This window comes from Anopheles stephensi, chromosome X, assembly GCF_013141755.1.
Source record: "Anopheles stephensi strain Indian chromosome X, UCI_ANSTEP_V1.0, whole genome shotgun sequence".
Taxonomy (NCBI): Eukaryota; Metazoa; Arthropoda; class Insecta; order Diptera; family Culicidae; genus Anopheles; species Anopheles stephensi.
The window spans coordinates 6065440-6077734 of record NC_050201.1 but is presented as its reverse complement, the minus strand read 5'-3'; the positions used below and the strand labels follow the sequence as shown (position 1 = coordinate 6077734).

Genomic DNA, 12295 nt, shown 5'->3' with positions numbered 1-12295 from the left:
GGTTACCTATTCTTACCAACCAACTCCTGCGAGCTGTGTTGCATTATTCGCGTGTGCAAGAGTGCTCACCTTTACGGTCCTCCTCCTCCTCCTTTTCCATACCCTGGGTACGGGGCTCTGGTAGGGAAAAAGGGGTCACCGCTCACGTGTATATGCTCATTGTCTCCGGTGTAACGGAGACGACGTTTGGCCACAGTAACCCGAGTTAAAACGGGCATGTTAAACGAAACATTGACACATGCCGGTCACGGCAGAGGTCAAGCCGTTTTTGGTGGCTGTTTTTACTGCTGCTGCCGCCAACTTGCTCGAGGTGCAAGCATTCTGTGTGTGTGTGTTCGAAAGACCTCACCCACCTTAATGGTGGCCCGAGAGGGCCTGGGCTAGAAGGAGGCACACAATGCACATTTACTGGTAAGTGTCTAAAATCCTCGGATCACTCCAGTCGACCGGGCACTCTCCGGGTCGTTTGGTTGCGCGCCGTTTCGGAAGCGGCAATTATTAACGACGGACCAATTATCCCACACACGCACACACACACATACACACTCACTGGTGACCCTTTTTTTTGTTGGTTGATCCTTTCCCGACTGGATTTTATGGGTTTTTCTCTCGGTGGTTGCGGGTAGAATTGGAGTGTGTAGCCGGGATGAAAGATTCGTTACACACATACAGCAGCCACCAACGCATCTGGACGTTGAACAGATGGTTTTCTGAGCAGCCAGCCGGCCCACTGCGCTTACAAAAGATCATCTGAAGGGTGCCCTCACATATGGGAAACACGGTCACATCCTTGATCCTTTAGGTACACAGACGCACACATACGGGTTCGGGACGCGTTACTACCCTCAAACCAGCTGTTATAACACCACCACGTTTTCTGCACCCAAAAATTGGTGCACGCGTGCCACGGCAACAACCAATATAAGGGAGAGATGGATTCGAGCTTCCTTGCTTCGAAGTAACAGCGGAAAATTGGCTTTCGCCGGAATGTTGGAGAAATTAATTAACCTCAAAAATGGTACGATTTCACGCGTGTACACCGTCGTGGATGAGACAGGCACACTCTTGGGACTAGGTGTTTAGGTTAGGAATTAGAATTAACCGCAAAAATAAGAGGGACTCGTTCATTGCATTTTTCCATTGGTTTAAGATGCTCTTAAAGCCGAGGACAGAGTTGCCACAGCATTGCCCGCATACGGTCCCCGTCCCGTCCCGGGCGCGGATGCGTGCGTGTCATATTTTCCCATCAAAACTTCGGGGGGGTCCATTAAGGCGCGCCCCGCCCTTTAGAGACCGACCCTCGCTTATTGGCAAATGAATCAACGACGACCGCACGGGTGCAATTAAATTAACGGATTATTTATTGGAAAACTTTTCGCATCGCCCCCGGATAATATGACTACTCGTCCAACAGAAAACCGGGAAGTAACGATAAATCAGTGTAATTTTAAAGAGATCTCCAGAATTCTTGCGCATCAAGTCAAAGCCATATTGGGCAATAATAAGCACGAAATAAATAAAAAACAAATCAATATCAGCACAATCAATAGTTGCCTTCCAGAATTGCGTGATTGACGGGGAAGGTTGACGAAATTTTCACGAGCACCTCTATTGAGGACCGGGGACCCGTGGCATGAATTGAGGTTTATTGGGTACGCTGTCGTGGGTTCAAAGTTCTTGGTTGGTGTGGTGTTTGCCCGTTCGGGCGCAATCAATAAAACCGAAAAGATAAAAGTTAATTCAATCAAATGTTATTTTCAACGGTATGTTTTTCACATCGAGAAGTCATTGGAAGGAATTTGATAAAGCAAATGAACAATATGTAAGTGATAGATTCAGGTGAGAACATTCGATAGAAAACGAAAACTTTTCAATATGAACAAGAATATTCGAAGAATTAAGTCGAGTTATAGGAAGAAATAAAAATTAAAGGATTAAAAAATTGTTTCTTGGCTTCTAAAAATTTATTTAAAAATAGGCATAAGGGTGAAAAAACTCTCTTTTTAATAATACTATATTAACCGGTTGAAAAAATCTTTTGACTCTTATTAAGCCATTAAAAAGCCTTGAAAATTGAACGAGCAAACAAGAGTTGTTAAGAGACTAAAAACTCGTTTTAAAAATAGGGGAAAAAGAACATCACAAGAAACGCCCGTTAAAGGCAGTAAAATTATAAATGAACAATAAAAAAGAAGTGAAAAACAAAACAAGAAAAAACATTAAACACTGGTTTAACAGTACGTTTACCTCTTAATAAGTCATTAAAAAGACATGAAAATTGAAGGAGAAAACCAAGCATATTAAGAGCATTAAAAAACATAACAAAACCACCGGAGCAAAGAACTTAAAATGATAATAAAACAATGAAAATAAAGGAGAAAGAAACAAAACAAACCATTAAAATCGGTTCAAGCGTTTTGGGTGACTCTTAATAAGGCCATTTAAAAAAAAATTGGAATGTTTCACGACCGTGCTTAAGAACGTGATCCTTCTCCGCCGCTCAACCGAATTTCCCTTCTCCTCGCTCAGTGTTTCACATCCTTCCGCTTTCCTCCTTCACAGCTCTATAACCTAGTTGTCGCCGTTCGCCCCTCCCAATCACAATGCATTTTCATCGTGCGTGAGTGTGTATTGCCCTTTGGGTTTTCTTCAGTCCATCCTTCTTAAACCACTTGCGCACCCACGACGACGTCTCTCGTACGCCGCGCGCCTATCATATCCTCTTGTCGGAGGGTGTCGTGTGGCGTCGTGCACTCTTTAAATAGTTCCCCCCCGCCCCATAATACCTCGCCCCATCCCCCCTCCTTCCGCTCCACGTAACCAAGACGGTGAAAGAAAAGTGCCGCTGCAACCTGATCCGCGTGCGTCCGTCGTGCGCGCGCTCACGGGGCTTGCGAGGCGGAGGAAGAAGCAGAAGAAGGAGGTCCAGTCAACATAACCTCCTTTTGCTCCGTTTTTAGTTTCAAACCGAGAACTGGGTGTGCGTGTTTGGTTTGTTTGTTTTTTTTTCTTCCTCACTTTCCTTCGCTGCCGCGTGCATTATTCACGCTCGGGACAGACAAACAAGGCCCGGGGGAGGGTGGCCAAAGGGAAACGCGTGTATTACATCCTCCCGTGACGAAGTAAGTGGTAAAAGGCACATCGTGATGTCTGTGTGTGTGTCTGTGCGTGGTTGTAATTGATACATTAACCTTCTCCGTTGATACACACCCATTAGTGCGCGGGACCAGCCGTCATCTCGTTGGTCCCGCCGACGTCTAGGTGTCGCTAACTACTGTCAGCCGGCGAGAGCAAGGGAGAAATGGAAAATCTGAAGTTTTTACAGTGCATCTCACTGGAACACTGGTAGCAAGTTATCGTAAGAGAGCTTCATTTTTTAAATACTTAATATTAGTTTTTCGGCACTAAGAGACCACCAGAGTTGTTGGACACGCCATTATTGACCTCCTTTGACTCTTCGATTACCCGAAGCGGGATAGGATGGAGATACTTGGTTTAGGACCTGAGAAAGACTTTCAACAACATCCACACGGGAGCATTAAACAGTGATTCTTGGGCTTTACCACTTCAAGAGATCTTGGGTCTGATATTACTGACATCTATGACAACATCATCTATCTACATTTAGCCGTAGCTGGATAGAATGGAGATACTTGGTTTATGACCTGAGAAAGACTACCAACAACTTCCAGCCACGGGAGCTTCAAACAGTGATTCTTGGGCTCTACAACTTCAAGAGATCTTGGGCCTGCCATTACTGACATCTAGGACTTCGTTTAGCCGTAGCTGGATAGTCGAGTCCTATTACTCAGAGGAGATGTTCCGTGGATGGGATTTAATAAGCGTGTCGTGAAGACCGGCGACTACCGGACTGTCCCAATTCTATGCTGTTCTCAGGACAAACATTTATTGATAGCCTCTCTTGACGTGCCTTCAACAGGAAGTTATCAATCAAAAAGACTTCAAATTGTACCAATCAAAAGCGTCTTTTGCAAGACCACCATTTTGAAGAATTTAAATTCAGTTTCTCCAAAAGCATGTGGAGAATATAGACTAAAATCGTGTTATTAAGTTGGACTAACTGCGAATAATGAATTACTAGTTAAACTTTTCTTCTTATTTATTCGTCTAGGCCTCAAATTCTATGAGGAGCCGCCAATAACCAGAAATGATACAGAGTCGACTTTTCTTTTCAACCTTCATGAATTGAGTTTTATTTTTTTTAATTTGAAAACCAAAAACTAAACAACCATCGTTCTGACAAGATTTGAAAAAGACAGAACAGGCGGCAATTCCAGCCAACAAAAACAAGGTGAGAAAATCAAACGAACCACACAAAAGCACATTTTACCTATCGAAACGTTATTAAGGGAGGCCGCCGCCGCCTCCTCTTGCAGAATTTGTGTCCTCGAGCGGGAAAACCATTCATACCCACACACTCACGCAAACACATACAAGCGAGAGTTTCTGGCAAAAATCGATAATTTTGCCCATACACATCATCGCCGCCGCCGTTGTGTTTGGTGTGTATATATTTTGCCGCATTTTCCTGCCATCGGCAAAGCCACACACACACACGCTCTACGATATAAAAGCACGCACACAAATGTATACGCGCGCGGCGTGTGGAAATGCCGCATATTTTCCACCAAAGCGGCGCACAATACCACCCCACCCAGTGGATGGAAAGATTGGCCCGATACACGCCGGACTCGTCACAATGGATCGTGACAGGGGACCGAGAGCGAGAGTGACAGAGAGGGAAAATGGACGAGTGAGCAGTAGTAGCAGCATGGCAGCAGGACCTGCGCACCAATATACACGCAACACATGCCACCAGTGTGCTGCTGCATACAACACCTCACCTCCTTCCGTTCGCCGCGTGGTCCTCACACGCTTTCGGGGCCACGGAAAGCCCTAGACATGAATGTCCTTTAAAGAGGCTTTTAGATGTCCCCAACAAGATAAAAAGAGCTCGCCTTACTCTGCATCAGGAAAAGAGAGAAGAAAGTTAGTTTCTTCCCACCTACTTCTTGATGTCCTTTCCGTGGAGGTTAGATTGTTGGAGCACTAAAAAGAAGGGCCAAGTTTACGATCGAGAGAGGACTCCCCCCTCTCGTCATTCGCCATCCACCAAGGCACCAATGTCTCATCCTCCCGAAACAATGTTGCACAACGGTGTAGTGTGACGAGATGCCGACGACAAGGACGAAAACGCTGGTATAATGTCCTGGCATTCTTTGTCGTCGCCAAAAGTCTAGCCCGAAAGCAGTAGTGGTAGTGTGTGTGTGTGTGTGTGTGTGTGTGTGTGTGTGTGTATGCGCAAAAAGCAACTCTGTTACACCACCACCAGCATTTCTTTTCGGTTTCGCCCAGCACGAGAAACTATAGCCTCTGGTGACTCTGACGTGCAGTGAAAGGGACACGGAAAGCCTTAAAAGGATAACGTTTATAGTGGCAGTAACGATAGGCGCGAGGCAGCTGGGAGAGATTAGGGGGCGACCAGTAGTATAGTGTTGGGAAGGATACATATATACCCAGCGCCAACGAGGGAAAGAAGGCATCGTTCGTCGATGTGTCTCAAGATCAGACACATATCCTAACGAGAAACCTACGCAAGAATGTATCCCTTTTTTTGCTGCTAGTCATCCTATTTCCTTTCCTACATTGGATGACATCACAGGGAGAGAGAGGGAGAGAGAGAGACAACACACATAAAACAATATTACCAGCAGTGGTGGTCTTGGGTCGGGGAACTCGGTTTGATCTATAATCGTACCGAACGGGCCACCACTAACGGATGGAGAACGGGGTCTTCGCAAGCCAGAGTACACGTCAGGTAGCAACAGTGAAACTCTGCTCACATCCCCCCAAGAAGATTCTTTTTCTCGCTGTAGCTTATTTGCAGTCCTTAGCTCCCCTTATGCTCTATAGCTGCATGTAAGAGCCAAACCCCCCCCCCCCCCCCCCCCCCCCACGTACGACCTTTCTATGTATCTCTGTGTGTTTTTGAAGGTTACTACTCTCACCGTTTGGGCAAGCAGCAGAAGCAGTTATAAATGTAGCAAGAAAACACGAACACGTAAAAGGGAAGTAGCAGAATAAATGTTTTCCTTTTTATGGTCGTCCCCGGTTCTTCGTTTGCCCAGTTCTTGGTTCACGCTTTTCCACGCCAGTGAGCGACAACCAAGAGTCGAATCGATATTCGCATGTTGCGTCGGCGGTCGTACACCACCACCTCTGGGTCTTGGGAGCGCTACTGTTTGAGATGTGATTACACCTTCTCGATTGCAATACACACACACACACACACACCATCATCTTCTATGATGAAAAGAGAGAGAATTGCAGGTAGGAAGAAAGCAGGAAGTAATGTCTTTATAAATTTATAAGAAATGAAACCCAGATTAAAAATGTATTCTCACTTTAACGCCAAACGAAGAGAATGGTGGAATGATGTTCGTTGATGTATTATTTTATGTTTATGCTCTAAACGTGATTATTTGATGATTTTATTTTATCACGCCTTTCTGTTCCCTTTCGGAGGACATATTTGCTCAGCAAGATTAAGCAATTGTAGATATGGGTTCAACATAAAGCTGCTCTCTCGGGAAGCTGACTCATGGTGTGATTGGTAAGCGTATGCGCGCGTAACAATATGCTCTCACCCATCCTGGGATCAATTCTTGGATCGCGGGAAACATGTTTGCATCTCTTTTTCCTGGTAATTTCTGGTGTTCCAAATGCATCGCTCGCCTATATTGATTACTTGTGATTGGGGCATGTCCAAACACATATTCAACAAGATTGTTGTGTGCTTGTTTGTTGGCAATGCCCCGCCGCCGTGCACTCATAAATAAATCTTACTCTCATTATCTCTCTCAGCCGCATTCAGGCACGTCCAGCAACTATATACCCATCGGAATGAGGGGGATGTCTTATGCTCCAGTAAATTTCACTGGAATATGCTTCCCATTTCCTTGGAAAGTGTAAAAACAACAACCAAACGGCTCACAATTATTTACACTTTTGCATCGCGATCGCATCATCGCATCGAGAAAAAAGAAATGCAAATATTGATCAGCAGAACCATTATCAGCCAGACATTTATTGGCAACCTATGACCGCACCACCATGGAGCAATATTGTAATAAAAATTAAACCAGTGGCGGGGGGGCGACCTTTTAGCCTACCAATTAAAATGGCAGATTCTAACTGGTGATAATCCGTGAAGCAGCGCAAAACAGCACCTTTAACCGCGAACTTTAAGGCCCGACCACCAATAAAACTGGCCGACTCCAAGTACTTCAATAAAATCGCGAACGTGAGGAAAGTGTAGAGCCGTTCATCTCGCGTCGGTCGCCGGCACCAGCCTCTTCCCGTTGTGAGCCCCCCCCCCCCCATATTTGGTCCGAGTAATCTCGTCTGTTGTGATGACTCACATCAGAGCTCCAAGTAAACGGGGCTCTAGAGCGAAACCACATACTGTAAGGAATGTGTGGCTGTTCTTCACCATAGAAGGAAGAGAGAATGCAGGCGCGGATTGCGAAGCAAACAAAAAAAAGCACCAAAAGAGGGGGTTAATCATATAATCCGTCATGTGTGTGACGACCCAGTTGCAGTGGATTATTTCGAACAAAACGTGGTCTCGTACAAGTGTGACATATGGGAGGGATAGATTAAAACGAACCGAGTTATGAAACCGCGAGCTCGACAATCAGTTCTATAGTTTCTATGGAATGATTTTCCAATCGTTTTTTTTTTTTTTTGTTCGCATTGTAAGTTGAATCATTCGACTCGCATGTACCTCGCTGGAAAAACATCAGAAAATCAATACATTTCGTCGTTCCTTTTTTTCTTCGAGTTGAACCCTAATGGGGAGTTCATCACGAACGCGAAAAAACACACAGTGCAGTTAAAAAAAAAAATCATTCTTCCATCATCAATTTCCACGCCGACACATTATTTAACAGGCCATTATAACGGACAGCCAGGAATAACCGTTTACTGGGAGAAGATTCGATTTGCAGCTACTGTTATTTGAACAGTGACGGAAAATGGAGAACAAAAAACAAAGTCCCGTCTACTCCACACAGGAAACGAATAAATTCCAGTTCAAACAACAACAACAAAAAAAAGGAAACCGACGGAAAAACCCCGGAAACAGACAGTTGGGCGAAGCCCGTGGGCGAAGAGAAAAGCCAGACACACAATCGAATTCAACGACAGGCGAATTTCGATCGATCAAATTTTTCCCTTTACTTCCCACCCTTGCGGCCATTTGCCAAAAGCGCAATATAATCGAACAATCGTACTGGCGAGGAGGTGAAGTTTCCTTCCTTACGTCTCTCTCTCCCTCTCGGCTATACTATATATCAAACGATTCCTGTGTAAAGCGCTTTTTTGTGTGTATATCCTTATTTCATCCTGACTATACACCAATATCGATAGCTGTAACGTGGCTGTGGACTTTTTTCCGCACATTTTAGACTATTGTTAAAAAAACAAATGATCCTCTAAATAAATTAACAATCTGCCACACATTCCTCAACTCCACAGCAACCCGCTTAACCATGCGCTTCAACATTTTTTATTCTATTCTAAGGGATCCCCTCAAAGTCCCTCTCAACCAGCATAAAAAACTAACAATCCCATTACATCATCTCCCACCCACATTCTCATTGTTCGTATTCAATCAAAATGGAGTTAAATTAAATCTCGCAAAGGATTGTGGACACGTGTCGGAACCCAACCCTCAAGTCCGCCCCCCGTAGGGGTAGGAATTAACGAACCTCCTAGGGAGTTTGCAACAGCATCGCGCAGTGTCCCGATGAGGCGAGCAACACAAACCGTTGAGAATGGGCCATGGTGTTAACCAACGTACCCTCCCCTTGCCCCCCTAAGGGGTGTGGTGATCTAGTGAACTTAAAATGAGCAGCAGGATAAATCCTGCCGTTCCTTGGACTATGGCGAGCCCCATCCTACTACTACTACTACTTACTTCGGTGTCGGTTCACCTTCCGCTTCGCACTCGATCAGGAAGGGTTTGTCACTTTCGCCCTGCTGAGCGACCTGGAACAGCATCTCGTCCGGTGGCGGTTGCTTGATGATGCGCGGCGGCGAATGTACTGCAATACAGACATATCGAAGAACGTTGGTGATTAGCATACACGCTGAGGTTTTGTGTGTGTGTGATTACTTACTTAAACTGTGCACTGTCAGCACGTTGAGCATCAGCATGATGGCGGCGGCTAGGAGTAGCTGGGCCGTGGAGCAACGATGGCGGCCACCGGCAACATGGCCGGTTCGATGGTGTGTCGTCCACATCGGGAATGAGGGGTGTGTTTGTCCTCACCAAGAGGACGACGCCGTCGGACGCTTACCAGGACACGCGCTCACACACGTTTGTGGCGGAGTTTTTAAGGGGGATCCGAGTGGATGAAGATCTCGGCGGATCTCCCAAGTCTGTATCTCTAGCGGAATCGAAGTTGCTTTCGATTAGCTCTGTGAAGAAAATGGAGGGAAGAGAAGCATTAGAGCTCTTCATCGAGAGTTTTCGTCTAGCGTTTCGGGAGTTCGTAGAGATAGCGAGATTAATCTTTTCAAGGGTCAATCTTCTGTGTGCTTGACATATATACAACCATTTCCCAAGTTTCCGTTTTAAGTCACATTCGGGAGGAGGGGGGGGGGGGGGGAACACACACACCAACCCACAATCTCTAGAGCCAGCTCGATAGGCTAGAGCGAAGAGTTAGCGTGCGCACACGGCGTGAGAGAGGCCAACGCCCATTCCACAAGCCACACTACCACTACCGGACAACACGACGACACGCACCAGCGCAAGAGCGAGCGAGTATAACCTCACTACTGGCCTGGGGGGGGGGGGGGGGGTCCCGACTGCCACCAAACACACTCTGGCTCTGTTGTGTTGCAGCGCCGCGGCCGCATGTCAGCGAGACTCACTCATGCATAGAGCCACAACCGTCAACCGTCACGAGCTCCAGAGTATGATGTTGCGCGTTGTTTATCCACCTCCTTCTACCAGACACGGCTGGAGAGATATTACACCGTGCAGAAGGGGGAGAGATCACGCTAAAGATCTCGCGTGTGTGAGAAGAGGTGAAGTTAACACCTTTTGAACGACTTCACGACGCTCGGGACGCTTTGCCCTCAGCATACCGAACCGTCTATCTAACCGGTTGTCTAAAAAACTTTAGCCAATTGTTGATTGATGTTTGTGGAGGGATATGTGAAGATATTGTGGACATCAAAGTTAGCCTTTCGGATGACAAAGGTTCTAGATTCGAAAAACGTGATATTTAAGAACTACTCTAAATTCTAGAGTTGCATACACATCACCCTTGGGAAGAGCCTATTAGCCACATATTAAAGCCTCCATATTGTTGTCTGCACCCGACCGACAACAAAATGGCGACACCCAACGAAACTTAAAACGGTCGATTATTAGAAACTGGACGCACAGATAAAGGCACTATACACCACAGACGGGTATAATTAAGATCACGACCTCGCCTCCGCCCCCATCCCGCGTCCAGCACTCCTCACTGCTCTGGGTTTACATACCGTACGACGACTGTCATCATCATCATCAATCTTTCAACGCCCACCGAAAAGCGATGACCACTTGAAATATGAACGCAAACGAGACTTTAAATAGCTAGGAGGAGCATTGATTCGACCGACAGCAACAAAAAAATAGCTATATATCCCAAGGCATCCACAGGTCACTGGATGTGTGTTGATCTCCTATTCTCCAATTTCTGGAGCCTTGGAGGAAAGCGCGATCCAGATCCCGCAAATAGGCGTTGTCAACCCTTTGGGCCTCTGGTACTTCTCGCTCCTCCAACATGCTCAAGGGTATAGGATTACATGACAAAATAAGCATTAAATTCATTTTCCAGCTGCAGTACTCGCGTCAACGACGAGACTACAAACCCTTGCATTGTGCGTGAAGATGACGACGGCGGGTGTGACATCATCAGCTTGAGATGCTGACTTCAAAAATAAATATTACTCCATCGAACTACCCGGTCCACAAGTATCCAGATGGTTACCGCGAAACGGTGCCAGGAAGAAGTGCCCGATGTTTATTGCTGGACCATAAGAGATACACAAGAAATGCCAGAGAAATCAGAAATCGTTCACATTTTTATGGTTTTCGAGTGCGGTCTCAGTGGTGTGGAAGTATCCAGCCATATCCAGAGAGCGCGTCGTAAAGGAGGCGGATGCTTCGTGGTAGGTACCGAGCGCCTCTGATGGTTTTTGATGTGTGTGCGCAATTAAGATTTATGTTTCTTACCACCAGGCACACACACTTCACGGAACAGAGCTTCAATTTGGTCCAGAGACATATTATTATGCAGAAAAGCACTGCTGGATGTGTCCACGGTGCGGTCCTTCTTGTTTGACGTTTGCTAAATGGATGACCAAAATGCAATTTCCGCCCCGTTGGTACGGGCAAGCGTAATCGACAAGACAAAGTTAATTTACGTCTGCGGTTTTGTGCTATCCGCAATATCCAGCAGCTCGCCAGACATCAGGAGCCAGTGAATTGCACACTGCTCCGGACAATGTTGCGGTTGTTAGCAGCAAACGAGAACACGGCCAGACGAAGAGTTTCTCCAATAGCGAGCAAGATTACTGTTTCGGCGTGCGAGACACAACCCGTAGACCACCACTCTTTTCATTTCAAATGTCAACTTCCTGGTTCTTGTGAAGTGGTTATCTCCGGTATAGCTCCACCTCGGGACACAAAGTTCTGATTCGGAGTATCCTCCTCTTACGCCCGATGGGAATGACAAATCACTCAACAGAGATCATCCAGATGGAGGCACCTGAGATATACTGGGTCCTCCGTTCCAATATCCTTTTTTTTGTCAGTGCAATTCTTTGGAACTCTTCGATGCTTCTATTAGACGGTTCGCTTCCATCCCGGACACAATTCCCAACCCGAATCCAGCAAAATTCCGAACGAGAAAAATTCTACTGCGTAATCATCAAGCCGCATATCATAGACCAAAGGTGATCCCTTGGTGTTCTTCGGGGATGTTCCTACCGCCCAGAGAAGCATAGGGCGCACACACACCGTCATGTCCCAATACGAAGATTTAGCTCACTAAATACGATTTATTATGCATCACCGTCGCAGCGGGTTATCTCCACCCCGCAACTGTGACTTCATGTACACGTAGTCTAAGCCAAAAAAAAAAAAATGGCCGGGGAGAGGTCTCCTCTGTCCTTGGGGAAAATGGTGCATCATGCTTTCCCAACCCCC

The 12295-nt window shown here is 46.2% G+C and overlaps 1 protein-coding gene across 6 annotated transcripts in view; it reads right to left on the bottom strand.

Annotated features, from left to right (window-relative positions):
• Window positions 1-12295, bottom strand: part of LOC118507656 (neuroglian) — a 42972-nt gene that overhangs the window by 20108 nt on the left and 10569 nt on the right. For all 6 annotated transcript variants that reach the window (XR_004905707.1, XR_004905708.1, XR_004905712.1 and 3 more), the window contains exons 3-4: window positions 9204-9504; window positions 9002-9128 (exon numbers count right to left, since the gene is read on the bottom strand). Coding sequence is in view for 3 of the 6 variants with exons in the window: in XM_036046473.1 (XP_035902366.1) it covers window positions 9002-9128; window positions 9204-9327 (251 nt within the window). In the remaining 3 variants the exon portion in view is untranslated. The remainder of the gene's footprint in view (window positions 1-9001; window positions 9129-9203; window positions 9505-12295) is intronic.